Source organism: Sminthopsis crassicaudata, chromosome 2 (genome assembly GCF_048593235.1).
Source record: "Sminthopsis crassicaudata isolate SCR6 chromosome 2, ASM4859323v1, whole genome shotgun sequence".
In the NCBI taxonomy this organism is placed as follows: Eukaryota; Metazoa; Chordata; class Mammalia; order Dasyuromorphia; family Dasyuridae; genus Sminthopsis; species Sminthopsis crassicaudata.
In genome coordinates, this window is record NC_133618.1 from 103,227,168 (window position 1) to 103,244,893 (window position 17,726).

The 17,726-nt window shown below is 35.9% G+C and overlaps 1 protein-coding gene across 3 annotated transcripts in view; it reads left to right on the top strand.

Annotated features, from left to right (window-relative positions):
* The window catches only part of SPTBN1 (spectrin beta, non-erythrocytic 1), a 254,615-nt gene that overhangs the window by 182,831 nt on the left and 54,058 nt on the right, over nt 1-17,726 (top strand). For all 3 annotated transcript variants that reach the window (XM_074286937.1, XM_074286939.1, XM_074286940.1), the window contains 9 exons: nt 1,364-1,455; nt 3,773-3,853; nt 4,285-4,400; nt 8,561-8,673; nt 9,644-9,831; nt 11,078-11,195; nt 12,617-12,775; nt 13,439-13,741; nt 16,785-16,938. In XM_074286937.1, the coding sequence (XP_074143038.1) occupies nt 1,364-1,455; nt 3,773-3,853; nt 4,285-4,400; nt 8,561-8,673; nt 9,644-9,831; nt 11,078-11,195; nt 12,617-12,775; nt 13,439-13,741; nt 16,785-16,938 (1,324 nt within the window). The remainder of the gene's footprint in view (nt 1-1,363; nt 1,456-3,772; nt 3,854-4,284; nt 4,401-8,560; nt 8,674-9,643; nt 9,832-11,077; nt 11,196-12,616; nt 12,776-13,438; nt 13,742-16,784; nt 16,939-17,726) is intronic.

The window sequence follows — 17,726 nt, forward strand, 5'->3', positions numbered from 1 at the left end:
CTCACTCTGTCCACAAGTGTGCCAAGTATTAAGCAAGAAGAGCATTCTGCTTTCATAGAGTTTCTAGGCTAGTAGGAATGAACAAACAAATAAAGCATTTATTAAGCTCTTCCTATATGCAAAACACTGTTTTGGGGCTAGAGGATAGAGACGTAAGAAAAAATATCCCTGCCCTTAAGGAGCTCAAAATCAAATGAAGAAGATGGCATATAAAAGCTTCAGCTGAAAGTCATATGAAAAGACCCCATGTTCCTTAGGGTGATATAGCAAAGCAGATGGTGATACCTCTTCTTCCCCCCCCCCCCCCTTGGGGTTAAGTGACTTGCCCAGGGTCACACAGCTAGGAAGTGTTAAGTGTCTAAGACCACATTTGAACTCTGGTCCTCCTGAATTCAGGGCTGGTGCTGATAGCTCCTTTTTAATGGCATGCTGATTGATAATGATGTTGAACCATTTGACGTACCAAAGATTTTGGCCCTGGAGAAAAGAACTTTATGCTCTGAGTCTTCAGTAGCTTATGTGTGTCTAGCCCTTGCAGGAACAAGTACCAGGCTGTATCTCCATAGGATTAGTTTATCAGAATGGTGGCTGTAGTCACTGAGCTGGAAGCATTGCCATTCCCATAATATTCCTATAATAGAAGATTTCTGATATATACTATAATACAGATAATCCCTATTTAATGCAAGCTGCAAAGTACATATGTAAGCTCCTAAGAAGAACAAAAGTTATTGCTGATGTGAATGAAATTAAGAGGTGTCATCTGATTTGGACTTTTTAAAGGATAAATAGAAAGTCAGCTGGTGGGAGATGGGGGAGTACAGTGCAAGAAAGCATGTTTATTAAATAACACATATGGCATCCCATCTAATTAATAGCTTTTCTGAAAGAATTATACTCTTATGACAGTGTGAAAAGCACCATTTTATCATAAAAACAACTTAGCTTGCTATTTCTCCAGAGTTTATAAAACATTTTAGGAAGAGGAGGTATGAGTTGTTTCCTCTTTGCCACATTTATTCACCAGTTTTCATAGTGTTCCCTTCTCCCCAGCAGAATAATAATAAAAAAAATCAAGTACATCCTGGGTATAAAGAAAGACTTGTGTGTATCCAAGTCCCTATCTTTGGTCACATCTACAAACTAATTATAAAGTAAAATTCTTGTCCATTTTCCTAACCTCAGAAGCCTGCTCCTAAAGAAAGTAGTTCTATGCATCTATTTAGACAAACCCATCTGTCTCCTGTCCTGCTGCGCTCTGGGTATTTGTTGTATATATTTCTAAGGAATACATTTGTTCTTACTGACTCATGCAGTTCATCAGTGACCCACTAATCCTACTAATTTTCTTTGCAAATCTTAGATTCAAGATATCAGTGTGGAGACTGAAGACAACAAAGAGAAAAAATCTGCCAAAGATGCATTGCTGTTGTGGTGCCAGATGAAAACAGCTGGGTGAGTGTGAATGGAGAGATTCTGGCGAAATGTCTCTGGAGTTTTTTTCAAATCATTTGTACTGTGGCCAATGGGCTTCTACCGAGAAGAGGAGGAGGAAGAAAGAGGAAGCGGCTTTCTTGTGTGTCTGTAACCCAGCTGATGTTTTAGTCAGCTTTCATTAATTGAAAGCATTTGAAATACTCTTTAACCTCTATCAAAGAAACAACATGTTTAAATTTTAATTCAGAAAACTGTACATTCTCTGTTAATTGAAATTAGTAGGCTATCAGTGATGATAACTCTATGTGGAGTTCATTCTCTCTAGATGTTTTTAGGACTAGTAATAACGAGTTGTACATATAGACTTGGCTTTAATTGACTAATTAGTCCACAAGTATTTATTAAGTACCCTTGGGCACTCATAAGTACTGTGCTAGGTGCTCTAGACCCTTAAGGAGTTTTTAATCCAATAAGTTTGACAAACCTATAATCAAGTATAAGTATAGAATTATAGTCATTATAAAAAAATTAGTATTGAATAGACTCTTGGCTAGCTTACAGAAAAGTTTCCAAAATATGAAAGGATTACAGAGAGGTAGGTTCTCCACAGACATTTGTTTAGCCATCAGAATAATCAGTATTAACCCAGAATGAAAAGACAATGTGGCAACAATAAGAAGGGAGACTTGGCTACTTTGTATTAAAAGAAAATGTGAGTATTTTCGCCTTGGTGACCTCACTGTCCAAACAGCTTCACTGGATTACAATGGAGACCAGTAATCCTGATGACTCTGGGCCATACTTAATTAAACAAATGTTTAAGTATCTCTCATGTAGAAGACATTGTTTGAAGGTGCTTATGGTCACAAAGATAGATTTGGAAGACTTCTCTAGGAGCTTCTGATCTCATTGGTAGGAATGCAGCATAGAAAATAACACTTGGTACAGAAGAGTAGGTAGTGAACACACTTTTAGCTACCTAGTATGGAGGAAAATACTTTCTAGAGGAATTAACACCTGAGTTCAGTTTTGAAGGAGAAAGCCTTTAACAGCTAGAGACAGGAGTAATTAATTCTAGATATTTAGATAAAAATCGATCAATAAACATTTATTCACTATCTGCTATGTTCCAAGCCCTGTGCTCAATCTTGGGGTTCAAAAAGAAGCAAAGACAGGCAGTTCCTCTCCTCAAAGATCTTAAAATCTCATAAATTTAAGAAAAAAGAATGAAAATGAAGGGTGGAGGGTAGTGAATAGGCCTCTTTGGTTAAAACATCCAGGAAAGGGAATATAAGGGATAAGACTTTGAAAGTGGATTAGACCCAAATTCTAGAGGGCCTAGAGTTGGGGGGGTTATAATTTATAGCAGGGTCCTGATTAGACAGAATCATGAATCTCATAAAAATATGTATTTGAATTCTCACAATGGTTATTGATTGCATCCTAATATAAATAGGCAGTGTAAATTTGAGTAATATGATCACTTCACGAAGATTCAAGATTCCCACTAATCAGAACCTTCTTTTTGTAGGCAGAATGGGACCATTGAAATGTTATTGGGCTGAGGAGTGAAGAGATTGAAGTAATTCATTGAGAAGAATATTTGTGTGGGAGGGTGTGAAGTAGAAATTTGAAAGAGAACAAACAAATGATAAAATGAATAGTTAGAGGAGTGATGATTCAGGCAAGAAAAAATGCTTATCTGAATGAATTTAGGTAGTTGGAGTAGCAATGGAAAAGAGTATGGGAAATATATTAGAGGGGCAATAGTCACAGGCCTTGAATGTGAATAGCATTTTCTCATTTTTTCCTTTTCTATGGGTGTGATTTTGGAATTCCACCCTCCCTTATACTAATTTTATACCTTCCTTCCTCAGTAAAAATTCCAGATCCCAGCATAGGGGGGTTTAGTGTATCAGGAAAGCATGGTTGTAAAGGAAAGAAGACTAGATTTTTTTTTTTTCTTTTCTTTTCTTTTTTTTTTTTTTAAGAAAAGTGGTATTAAAAATTCAAACATTCCATTTAACTCAATGTTAGATTGAATTACAAACTGGACAATCCAGGTAGCCCAGAGAGCTCTCTACCTTATTTGAATTGTAATTCTAAGAGATCCTTGAAATACTTGTCTCTGATTTGAAATTCCTTTTTAATATTCATAGACTGATTTTTACTGCATTTTACATTTTCATATATATATATATATATATATATATATATATATATATATATATATATATATATATATATATATATATATATATATATATATGTATAATGTATGAAGCACCCTTTATTTAAGCTTGTTCCCTTTCCTCTTTTGTTTTGGCTTTTACAGGTATCCCAATGTCAACATTCACAACTTTACCACTAGCTGGAGAGATGGAATGGCTTTTAATGCACTTATACACAAACATCGGTAAGTCCTTAAAAACCGGGCTGAAGGGTTTTAGGTATAGTGAGGTCATTCCTTTGTGGCAGAGTTTTTGACTTTCAAATCTACAGGATGATTATAAGTTCAGCTCTAGAGGAGATACTCACATCTCATGTGGGGATGTGGTACCCATTGTCTGTCTTCCTTTTAGCTTAAACAGCACCAAGTGTTTGCCTTTGCACCATTTGGAAATTTGACTTTAAGACCATAAAATGTGTTTTAGATGTTGGTGAGGCTATAGTTTTTATTTTTTATTTTTAGTATTTCCCTCAGTTTCAAAATGTCCTGGAGAACAACATGGTGGGCTCCTTAGTTAGCTTTTCTTTTACTGTGCTTTATACTTCTGATCCGTCTGTTTTCAGACTGTAAATTACATTTTGGGGGGAATTGTGGGGGCTTTTTATTTGTCTACATAGGCCTGATCTGATTGATTTTGACAAACTGAAGAAATCCAATGCACATTACAATCTTCAGAATGCTTTTAACCTGGCAGAACAGCATCTGGGTCTCACCAAACTCCTGGATCCAGAGGGTAAGGGTTCTGTTGTTCATCAAATGCTTATTGGCTTATACTGTGTGGTTTCAGGTATCATATAAAGATAAAAAATTACAGTCCCTGTCTTCATGCAATATATTGGTTTAGCAAGGGAGTAGAGAGATGCACAAACCATTTTAACACAAATAGTATGTAATGCTGAATAGGTGAAGTATTGATGAGAAGGAATAAAGTGCTGTGGAATCTAAAGGTGTAAAGTACTTCTTTGTAAAAAAGTAGAATTTGAGCTGGTCCTTGAAGGATGAGTAGGATTACAGGTGAAAGTTTAGTTAAGGATTTAGTATATCCCATGTATTTGGAATAATTTGTACAAAGAGGCACATGTGGGTAAGTATAAATTATAGTTTTTGAATAGTTAACTTTAGTTGGAGCATCATAAATAAGGCAAGGTGGGAAAGAATGTTGAGAAGGTAAGTTGGTAGCTGATTGTGGGAAGATCTTGAAAATCAACTTTAGAACTTTAACTTTTATTTCATAGACAGAGAATTATTGAAGGGTTTTAAGTAGGATAATGATTTCATGAGTGATGACATAGGAAGAATTATTGGACAGTTGTGTAAAAAAATTATTAAGAGGGTAAGAATAATGAAATAGATTAGAGGCAAGGAAAATAAGTAGGAGATTATTGCATTGGGTCAACATGAGATAGTAAGGGTGTGAAATATCAAGTTGTCAGTGAATTGCTGCTACCCTAGACCCCTTTGATAAATGGGCTAAGCATTCAGAAGGCAGCTTTTACTAATAGAAACACCAAGTGTTTTAATGTTAGTCTTTATGCTTATTATAGTGAGAAACAGTATTAGGAATTATGATACAATGGAAAGGACTAGTTTTTGGAGTCAAATCCTGACTATGACACTTAGTTGTGACTTTGAACATAGGTCACTCACTGTCTCCGGATCTCAGTATCCTCATTGGTAAAATAGGAATGGGTGATGGAAGTTAGACTAAAATCATCTCTTCCAGTTCTAAAACTCTAATCTACAATTTATTTCCTTCTCTCTACTTTGTAAAATACCTAACTCAGGTAAGGTGCCACTTCCTACATGAGACTTTTCTTAATTCCTCCCCTTCCCCTAGTTATCATTACTCCATTTTTGTATATATTTTGCATTATTTTCCAGTATACATGCTCTATGTTCCATAAACCCTTTTAGATCAGGGACTATTTTATTTGTTTATTTGTTTCTCCAGCATCTAACTTGGCCCTATACACTCAGAGCAATTGCTTATTAAATGTTTGTTGAATTGAATCCTATGGAAGAAAAATAACATTTATAACTTAAATAGCTTTTCCCCTTCTACTGCCCATTTTTTATCTTTAAGACTCTTCTGATTAGGCTCAATATTTATGACTAGGGTTTCTTAGGATAATATATAATGTCCATGAAAAAATAACTGGGTGAGGGAGAGGGAGGAACATATTTTCTGAATAGTAGCAGTATTCTAGAGCTGACTTCAGAGGTAGATTTCTGCTTTGTGGCCCTTAGAGCAGTAGAATGTTTATTTTGTAAATTCATGCTAGTGAACAGAGATCTAAGCTGACCCCTGTAGTGTGTTTCCCCTCTGCTGTATTTCCTGCTAACATCAGACTTCATTTTAGTACAATCTGTAATAAGAACTTTTTTCCAAATTAAAAACCACATTAGAATAGATGATTTGTTTTGTGGTATTAGAACTTCCTAAGTGTGTTACAGTACAGCTGGAGATGAAAGTAGAATTGAGGGACTGGGGGAGGAGAAGGAAACAGAAAAAGAGAAGGAAAAAAAAAAGTTTAAAGTTCTTAAAAGTTTGGAACAGGAAGCTTAGCTACCAAAGGGCAGGCAGAGGTCATGAGACTGCCAGGCAAGCTTCTTGTATTTTCTACTATATCAAATTCCCTCATATATTCAGTACAGGAAACTGAGATAAAATTATCTCTGAACTAACCCATTACATGATTCTCCAACATAATACAAACTAAAATTTTATGGCTAGCATTAAACTTCTTAACTCCCTTGACACAAAATTACTCCTTATTTTTAACTATTATCATTAATTTGTATTTAAATAATTAATTTTTGTTATAACTATTTGCATGAAGAATGGAAACAAGATTTATGAGCAGAACACTAAATAGGAAGTCTGAACACCTGAATTCTAGATTTCTTAAAGGCCAACTTATTACTTCTCTAGGCCTCTGTTCCCTCATCTGCAAAATGAGAATATGAAGCTAGATCAGAACTATCAGACGTGTGGCCTGTAGCATCTATGAATACAACCTATACTAGTTTAAATGTAATTGGGAAATTTTTCACATTTTAAGAAAAATACAATAAAACATAGATAATATCACATTTTAAAACTAAGTCAAAATGAGGTCCACAGAAATCCTTATGTACAAATTAGTGGCCCCTGTTTCTGTTTTGAGCTCCTCACCACTAGGATAGAATAGATGATCTTTAAGATCTTGTACTACTATAAGGTATATATTATATCATTGAAAAAATGACATTGACAAGAACAAACAAAAAGTTTGTGAATGGAATTAAAAAGCCAGTTTAGAGCAATAAATCAGAGTTGCTGCCTTAATGGAGAGTATTGTGGCACACTAGATAAGAGAAGTGCTGGGAAAACCTTTTTGCTCTGTGATCTTGGTCAATCAAAATCTGTGTAAGCAACATTGTGCTTTGCACAGAAAGTATCAACTTGCATCAGTAGAGGGAATTTTCTTTACCTATGAAATCAAAGGGATATCCCCTAAACTTTACTCTGAGATTCAGAAGTGCATTAAAGCAGATGATTTTCTGTTTTGGAAGACACCAGAAAAGTATTATCAACTTTAAGTTATAAAGAAGCCCATCTTTCACATAGCTTAAAATTGTGTAAATTCCTGGAACAGTGATTATTTAGGGATTTTTCCCCCCCTTTCTTTCTCAGCACTTAGCAGAGTGCTTTGTACATAGTAGGCATTACATAAATATTACTTAAATTTAGTCAAATTCCCCTTTCAAAACTGCCATTTTTCTGGCCCTCTTCAAATTATCCTTCCCCCCCCCCCCTTTCTGTAAGATCCATCAGTAGTAGCACAGTCTTATAGAGAAATACACCTGAGTGGGAGCCAGTAAGCTTGGGGTTCTGTTGTTTGTGACTCAGTTTTTTTTTTCCCCAAAATGGGAATATTACTGTTTTGGGCTGCATTATAGAGTAGAGTGGTTGTAAGGGGAAAAAAAGGAAGTATAGATTCAATAATTTAATTCAACAAAAGTTTACTAATTACCCACTAAATTCCAGGCATTGTCCTAAGCACTGGATGTTGCATATACAAGTGTATATGGACATAAGTTTCTAACAAAAACTCTCCCCATCTACCCTACTCTTTATCACAACTTTTTTTTTCCCCTTCTATTTTTTTCTTCATCTAATTGTGCTAGATTCCCCCATTGTGCATGATGGCCTTTGGATTTGATGAAGGCACAGATCAAATCTTCACCAAACCTCATGTTCAGCTTTAATAGTCATTTTTTTTCTATATTGTTTCATCTTATTCCCTTTGAATCTACTAATTTCAGTCTTTACCGTATATATTCTTTTCCATGTTTTTAAACCTATGAAATCCCTTTTTTTTTTTTTTTTTTTTTTTTTAGGTTGTGGTAAAGGATAACAAAAACTTCCATAGGATATTTATATCCATAGGATGCCTCACTTTCAAGGCTAGCATTTACAAAAAGTCTTTTCCTTCTTATGAATTCCACCAGCTTTTAATTTTGTCTTCTTCTATATTGTGTATTCTAACATTTGGCTTACATGTTATCTTTTATTCTTGTCCAGTTTAGTTTTTTTCTTTCCAAGTAGATTACAGGCCTTGCTAATAGATAAGACCCTATGTCATTTGTGTATGTGTGTGTACGTGTCTTCAATGACAAATAGTGCATCCTGCACATTTAAAGTTTGTATGAATGACCAAAGGGACGTATTATCATTGTACCTTCATCATTCTTAATTAATAATACCCTAGAATGATGCCTTTGAATATATTTGATTGAGTTGTTGAATAAACTCAGAAATTCTCTCTCTTAGTTCAAGTGATTCTTGTTTTTGGGTTGACCAAGAAGCATTGTAAAAAAACATTGAAATCAATCTTTTCTTGGTCACAGATATCAGTGTCGACCATCCTGATGAGAAATCCATTATTACTTATGTGGTGACATATTACCACTACTTTTCAAAGATGAAGGCCTTAGCTGTTGAAGGAAAACGCATTGGGAAGGTGAGTTCACTAAGATTTTACAAGTTACTGTGAAATTATATCCATTTCTCAATATATTTCTGAGCTGATTACACATTTCCCTTCCCAGCCAGTTATTGTGCCAGTAAAAGGTTTTATGAAAAACAATAAGCATAAGTCTTTGGAAACATGGGGCATCATGGGCATGAAACCTAAACAATGAGTTACTCCCCTGTGCCTCCTACCAAAGAATATACGTCATGTTAGGAACTGATTTGAGGCTCATAGGAATTCATGCACACCTCAAAGAGGGCCATATGATTGAAGGGCTGGTTTTGTTAAGAATAGATTAATTGAACAGAATATAATCCTTTTCCTGGCTTTTTATTTCCCTACTCAAAAAAGTGCTGATTCCAGCTGTAGTCTGTGTCCCCTTTCTAAAGAGGACCCAATGACATTATCCTGAACACACAACTTGGAACAACAAGACTTGAATTTGAATATGTCCTCAGACACATATTATATGATCCTGGGCAAAGATATTTAACTTCTCCTTGTTTCCTCATCCATAAAACAGAGATAATAATAGCACCTCATTCAAATATGTTATTTGATCCTCACTGGGGTATCATCAGAGTCAAATAAAAGGAAAAGCACTTTGCAAACTAATAAGAACTATTCACACTTAAAAACTTCTTAAAGTTTAGAAAATGCACGAGAAACCATAGAAGAGCTTGGAAAAAGATAACTGCCCTTTTTTATCTGACTTGGGCCCTTGGGATTAGAAATTAAGAAGCACCTACATGTTTTAAGGCCCTGGCTTACAATTATAGATATTAAAGAATGAATTGAGTCCATTGCTCAGATTTGATAGTTGCAGTCCTTTTAGCCCACAACACCAGAAAAATTAAAGTGACTATTCTTTTAGCATGGAGTAGGTATATGAAGATACGTTTAATGTTTTAATCATATAAAGATTATCTCATTTCTCAATGTTCCCGATTCTTGTTAGGTGCTTGACAATGCCATTGAAACGGAGAAAATGATTGAGAAATATGAATCACTAGCCTCAGACCTCTTGGAGTGGATTGAACAAACCATCATTATCTTGAACAATCGAAAATTTGCTAACTCCCTTGTGGGAGTCCAACAGCAGTTACAGGCATTCAACACTTACCGCACCGTGGAGAAACCCCCCAAGTAAGACATAATGAGGAGTTGCCTATGTTTTTAAGGTGCAGGCTATTGAAATGAATTCACTACTTACTGCACATATAGAGGGACAAAGACTTTGCAACAAAGTGTTGTCCATTTTCCTGACTCCCTGATTGTGATTTCATTTCCCCTTCAGCTGTCTCTTATCATCTGTCTCATCCCTTCTCACCTGATTATGTATCTCAGAAAGTAATTGTGAGCCTTTCTTAGCCTCTCACAAGAGCTGGAAGGGAATTAGTAAATTATAGAACTCTCAAGGAGGACAAAGGAAGAGTAATTCAGGAGCCCAACAGCTTCCTCAGCAGATAGAAGAAACCATACTCATAGCCATTCTTAGGCCTCAGCTTTCTGGACTTATTGTGTGCTCTGACCAGCCCTGCCTGACACCTGAAGATTTTGGGGTCTCATAATCTTTATTACTATATGAAACATGAGAGACAGCCTCTCATGGAGATTTGGAGGAACTTAAGACATGAAATCTTATTTAGGGGAATGAGGCTCCAGGAGTCCAGGATAGGTAGTATAACTCTGCTATTGTAGGGCTACTAATTGCTGTCCTTCAGAAATTTATAGTCTGATTAAAGTTATAATTTCACCATTTTTTTTCTAATTAAAGCATGTCACTGGAACATGGAAACCCGATGGTGTAATGATATGCTTGGCTGATCATATCTTGAGATTACAACATTCTCAAAACCACTTGGTACCCTCCCTTTTTCTTTTCTTTTCTTTTTTCTTCCTCTTCTCTTTCTCTCACTCACTCTTTCTCTGACACAAAACAAACAACAAAAATATCCAGTTAATTCTGAATTTCCTAGCTGGGTCACAACCCATTTCTGATTGTGAAAGTCCCTGGAAAAAATAGATGAGCTAGTCATTTGAAATCCATCTTTGTTAAAAGCATTCAGCCATTTTCTTGTAAAGGAAGTCTACTTTCTAAGAATTATCTCTAAACCTTGTTTGAAATAATAAGAGACTATTACAAATAGCCACACATATGAGTGATAATTTCTGCCATTTTGCTGAGCTCCAACCCACCAGTTGTTTAAAAAAATCTGCTTTGGACAAGGCACCTGGTACTAGTCCATAGAGAGCCCAATAGTTGACCCTCCTGTATGTATGTGCTGGCCCTCTCATTCACTTTCTCCCTACCCTCATGACTAGCTCTCTCATAGAAGTGATGTAAGAGTGTGGTAAATAATGCTGATTGTATCTGTTTTGTGCCTCTCAGGTTCACAGAAAAAGGAAATTTGGAAGTGCTTCTTTTCACCATCCAAAGTAAAATGAGGGCCAATAATCAAAAAGTATATATGCCTCGGGAGGGGAAGCTCATCTCAGATATTAATAAGGTAAAGTTATTTCTACCACTTGTCTTCACCTGCTTCAAACATGAGCAGTAATGCTGTAGATTTGATCTGGACATCTGGCATGTATTACGCTGATATGTAATATATACTTTACTTTAAGGTGAAGAGCCCAGAGGTGACCATTTCATAAAAGTCTGTGTTTCTCTTCACTATGCCCATATTCCTTTAGTTTACTAATTTATACTCCCTGGGCAGTTAGATCAATTAATTCTTTTGTGGATTGTGATGAATCTTGAGCAAGTGACTTGAGTGTCTCTTAGGCTCGAAGACTTTTCAACACTTATTACTTCATTTATCTGGAATTTCCCAAGCAGCTGCTTTTTAAAATCTCCAGCCTGCTTTCTGTTAGCGCAAATACTGAATTACACAATTTTTTGCTTGTGCACCAACCATGTTAGGTTATTTCACATTGAGCAATATTCCCTATTATAATGTAAAGTATTTAGAAAGGTGGTTGGAGATTAGCATTCTTTTTGAGTGGAATTCTGTGATATTTAATAACAAGTCTATTTTATGAGAACATTTTTAATGGAGCTAACCAGTCAGACTTATTGGGGAAAAAAACCCCACAGATATAAAGAATCTATTTAAAGTTTTTTTTTTTTTTTTAAAACCAAATCTGCAGTTTTATTGATATAAGAAATAACCTGTAAGGAGACTCTTCCTTTACCAGCATAGCCAAGATTCCTTTTTAATTTAGTCTTAGTTGTCTAGAACACTGGTGAGATTGGTGACTTACCCAGAGACAGACAACCAATATTTATCAGAGGCTAAAGTTTAAACATATGTCTTCCTGACTCTTGATGCAATTATCAACTGTGCCACATTGTTTTTTGTTTTTTGAATTTTTTTGTTTGTTTTTTTAATGGGAGAAATCAGCAGCCCTACATTTTAGACTGTTTTTAAATTTTTTATTTGGGAGCTTAGGGCAAGGTCGAAATGGTAGCGTGTGCCTTTTATATAACTAGAGCTTCCCAATATGATATTCATTTCTCCTTCAAGTGGAAATTTAAAAAGGTCTCAATTTGGTTCTGATATTTTGAACCTATGTAGCTTATTTTATTCTCACTACTACTAATACGCATTTACCTTTCATGAAACTGAAGGAGAGGGAAATTTATCAAGATTTGACACGCCACTACAAATTTGAATGCTCTCCACTATTGTTAGCTTTTTGTTATTAGGGGTCTTTTTTGGGGGGGGTGTGGAAAGGGAAGTTCCTCCATTCTAGGATTTTACCAGAAGTATAAAATCTCAATTTTCTCTTCTATGGCAGACTAGGTGATTTTACAGGTCCCATCTTTACATTCTCTGATCTCTAGTCTCTGTTGACTAAAAGCCAAGGAGGTTTGCTTCATTAGGCCATTTCAGCAAAGTATTGTCGTTTTCCTCCAAATCCTTAGGCCTGGGAACGACTGGAAAAAGCTGAACATGAAAGAGAACTGGCACTGCGGAATGAGCTCATAAGACAAGAGAAACTGGAACAACTTGCTCGGAGATTTGATCGCAAGGCAGCTATGAGGGAGACATGGCTGAGTGAGAATCAGCGCCTGGTGTCTCAGGTTGGGTCTCGAGTCCTGATTACCTTCCCTGGCCATGAGGAAATAACCCACTTTATGTGCTTTAGACAAATAAGCCTTATTTTCATAGAAGCTAAGAGCCAGAGTAACCCCACAAGGTCATCTTTTAAGAGGATATTTATTGTACTTAATTCAGTTTCTTTTCGATTTTAATCTAAATTTTCCTGTTTGATAGTAAGGTATACATTCTTTTTTTTAGAGTTAGTGAGCATATTTATATAACTCAACATTTGTAAATAAGTACAAAAAGATTCCCTCTTCCCTCAGGCTCTTAAATCAGCTCACCCTTGTCCAGAGCAATTGATCCTGCCTTAAGAAGTTTATATTCACTGGACCTGTATAAATTAAAAAATGCAATAAATAAAACATGGGCACCTTTGAATTAATATAAGGTAACTTGGAGGTAGAGACAAATAATAACCATTGTTCATTACTGGTCTTAGGACTGGAGATTAATATTTCCAAAATCCTGATAAATTAGGGACAGACATGATCCGTCCTTTTCCTTTACAAAGGCAAGATAGATCAGAGATTGTAATTTGGAGGAAGGGTAGGTGAATTCTGGGGCAAGGCTAGAATCATATGGGGAGATAGATGCTCTAGGAAATGAGGTTCTTTTCCCAAAACTCTCATGCTCTCTTGTAGGACAACTTTGGATTTGACCTTCCAGCAGTGGAAGCTGCCACTAAAAAACACGAGGCTATTGAAACAGACATTGCTGCCTATGAGGAACGTGTCCAGGCTGTGGTAGCTGTAGCCAAAGAGCTGGAAGCTGAGAATTACCATGACATCAAACGTATCACAGCAAGGAAGGACAATGTCATCCGCTTATGGGAGTACCTGCTGGAGCTGCTCAGAGCACGAAGGCAGCGTCTTGAGATGAACTTGGGACTTCAGAAGATATTCCAGGAAATGCTTTACATTATGGATTGGATGGATGAAATGAAGGTAAAAGATTTCCTGCAGTTATAGACGCTCTACTAAAGCCAGCTAGACTTTGCTGCTAAGAAAACTGGAGCCTCATCTGCACATTGTATATTGTAGACTTTATAGATCCTTACCTTTGAACCACTCCTTTCTCTGAGTTAGTGTGAATGAGAGAACACAGTGAGGAGACATGTGTAGTTTGCAAATGATCCCCCATAAGAAGTAAATAAAGTGGGGAATGAAAAGGTTCAAGTATGTATGTAGATGGTGGCAGGTATTTGACCATAGTATGGTGTACCCTAAGTAATCCAAAGGGAGATTTTCAAAGTTTAGCTTCCTACCTGTTTTCTAGATCTATCTTCCATAAAATAAATGGTCTAAGTGTAGATTATTACCCTTCTCTCCAGAAAATAGTCCTGTTTCCACTACTGTTCATGCTGTATAATAAGTCTTTAGAATATTCTGCATATCTGGGAAGAATTCTTAATAGAAATAGCCCCATAGAAAGATGAAGGGCATTTTAAAGACATTGGTCCTGGTCCTGGCTCAATTTCATCATGTCTCTTTCAACATACTTTCTTTTTTTCTTTTCCTTTTTTTTTTTCCTGAGGCAATTGGGGTTAAGTGACTTGTTAAAGTATCTGAGACCTTTTGACTTCAGGGCTAATACTTTTCAACATACTTTAGAGGCCTTGCACTTAATTATTAAGACCTATCCCAAATAGGATAAACTTGTCTAAATTTCCATTGTTCTAGATTTTAAATATTCTCCAGTAGTTGTAGCATATCTTAGTAGGATACCCATAACAAGTAGAAATGGGAACATTGAATGTTAAGTTTTAGAGGGGTTAAGATTTCAGCATAGAGTCCTAGAAATTTAGTTTTAATTTGGTTGATTCCATTTCAGTCAATTTAACAAATATTATATACCTGCTACATTCAAGAGTCTCTATTACAAATAAAATCAACTTTGAATTTTCAGCGATTTTGCCAATAAATCACCTATTCTTAACAGTCTTACCAAGAATCAATGACATCCACCTGGAAGTGATCTCTATTTGTTGTCCAAAGACCAGTGTAGCAAAGTTTAGAGAAGTTCATCAACATAAAGATGGCCATTAGCTGACAAATTTTTGTCACAGCCATCCATTTGCTAAATCATGATTGGGTTGCAATCACCATTGGTAAAGGGAGAACACAGACTGATAAAATCACAGATAGTCAAAATAAATAAGTACTGCTATTCTTGGCACTGATTTATTAAAGAATTAGAGAATAAGCATAGAAAAGTCATCTAATTGTATAAATATGTATACATATATTGTATTTAACATATACTTTAACATGTTTAGCATGGACTATCTGCCATCTAGGGGAGGCGGTGGGGGGAAGGAGGGGAAAAGTTGGAACAGAAGGTTTTGCAAGGGTCAGTGTTGAAAAATTACCCATGCATATGTTTTGTATATAAAAAGCCGTAATAAAAAATAAAATAAAAAAAAGTCACTTGCCCTCAACCATGAATTTTAAAAATTGGCCAACACCTACTGGATATAATATCCAAAGTAGATATTTTCATCATGGTATACATGCCATTTCATATTGGTCTCTAGTTAGTGAAAAGATTCATTTTACAAATAACAACTACATATTTGTCTTGAAGGTTCTAGAAGTACTTGAAAGGACAGATCCATAAACTTTAACAAAGGGGACCATCTCTTTAAGACTATTGAGAGACTTGTCAAATACAGTGATGCAGTCTCCAACAAATTATTTTGCCAGTTTATTTCCTTTTGCCCTTTTATTCATAGGTAAGTAGGAAGGTTTTTGGTTGAGGTGAGGTGTTTTTGCTTGTGCTTTTTGAGATTTAGTTTACATTTTGAAATTTTTAAAATTTAAGATATCAGTTTTTCAAAAATCTGTGGCAACCATGCATCTTTTAGTGTTAATTTTATTTATTAATTCTCAAAGAGGATCTTTGGTTTATCCTCTCAATAGTATCTCCTTTATATTTGCCTTTTGATTGTTTTATCAGGGACTAAGCCTAGAGGAGTGGAAAGTCCCACTCTTTGAGGGATAGGTAGGGGTGGAAAATTCAACAATATTGATTAAGGGCTTTCTATATGCAAAGCACTGTGTCCACCATGGGGAATGTAAAGGCACCAACAAAACAACTCATACCCTAAAGACATTTTTCTAGACAAATTATTTTCTAGACAAATTTTCTAGATAAATATAACACTAACTCAAATAAATAAAACACAAGATAATTTGAGAAAGGATTAACTTACACTGGCAGTGCACATAAGTCTGTAAAAGTCAGTTGGAACCAAATTGTGGAAGATGTAAATTAACTTTTCCTGAATAATGAGTTTGTATTTTATTCTAGAGGCCTTTAGGAGCCCCTGAAGGTTTTTGAGGATGGTAATGGTATCTGCAGGTCTGGACTAAAAAGACTTTTTTTTGGAAACTTTTTGGAGAACAAATTGCGGAGAGGAGATACTAAAAGCAAGACCAATTAGGCTATTATAGTAATCTTAAGTGAGAGATGTTGTAAACAGAAAAGCCACAAAATGATAGCATGTGGGAGGGAGGGACAGACAGCAAAAAAGTAGGGAATGACTCTAAGAGTGGTTCTTTCCTCAAAAAAAAAAAAAAAAGAGAAGTTTGGGGTGAAGATTGGGTTTTCAGGGAAAGCTATTGAATATTATTTTGTACATAGTCGTTTTGAGATGTCAAATACTACAGAAATGTTGGAACCTGAAAAAAGAAGTAAAACAAAGGATCTATCACATTTAACAATGGAAGTCAGTAGCCTTAGAGGAAGGAGTTTCTGGTCAGTAGTAGGATTAGAAGCCAAGCTGTGTCAAGAATTGAGAAATGAATGGGTTATTAGAAGAGAGTAGCTCTTAGCTCATCTAAAGGTCCAGTAGGTGAGGACACTGAGTCTGGTGCTTTTATTTTCAGATTCTCTGTTTTCTTCTCTTTACATAATTGAGTTGGCATTTGTTGTTGCTTTTTTAAACAAACATGTGACTTCGTATCTTTTTACCATCTTTCTGCATAGGTGCTACTCTTGTCTCAAGACTATGGCAAACATTTGTTAGGTGTGGAAGACTTATTGCAGAAACATGCTTTGGTTGAAGCTGACATTGGTATCCAGGCAGAAAGGGTGAGGGGTGTCAATGCCTCTGCTCAGAAGTTTGCTACAGATGGTGAAGGTAAGGGAAGACCTTTTGATGGTTGAAAATCTCCCAACCATCAGAAGTGGGAGAAAAGAAACCTTGCATTGATTTCTGTCTAATGGGAGGGAAATGGGGGGCTCTCTTGACTTGTTACACTATTAAACTGTCATAGGTAGTACATGAATTTGGGTCTCTAATGTTATATTTTGAATTTATCAAGTACTGTAAATGGATTTAGGGGAGCAAGATACAGTCTGGAGAGACTAGTGTGAAATGCTTACCATCGATCTTGAATTCATGAGATAGAATGGGAAAAGGGATAATCTTTTCCTCCTCTTCCTCCTCCTTTTCTTCATCCTTGCTTATCCCCTTTTCCTGCCAAATCTCCAAATCCAACTTGGTGTTAAATATGTTTTCATGTTCAACAATGAAATTTTACTATAGCCACATTTGGTTTGGCCATGTCCCTACAACCTTGTCTAGCTGCTAAGAAAACCATTTATCCTTTCCCAGTCGGTCCCATCTGGGACCAATTATACTAAGTCACTATTGTCTGAGAAGAGCAGTTGTATGGCATCTCTTAGAAGCAGAATTGACTCATGTGCCCTCTTAATTCTTGAGTGATTTGAAGATATTTTTTCCTAGAACTTTCACCTAACTCTAGTTACATTAAGGTCCTACCAGCAAGTCAAGTAGTAAGAACAAAGATGTTGTCTTTAGCCTCCAAATGAACCAGAAACCTCAGCTGAATAATTCCTGAATAATGAGTTTGCATTTTATTCTGGAGGCCTTTGGGAGCCCCTGAAGGTTTTTGTGGATGAGAA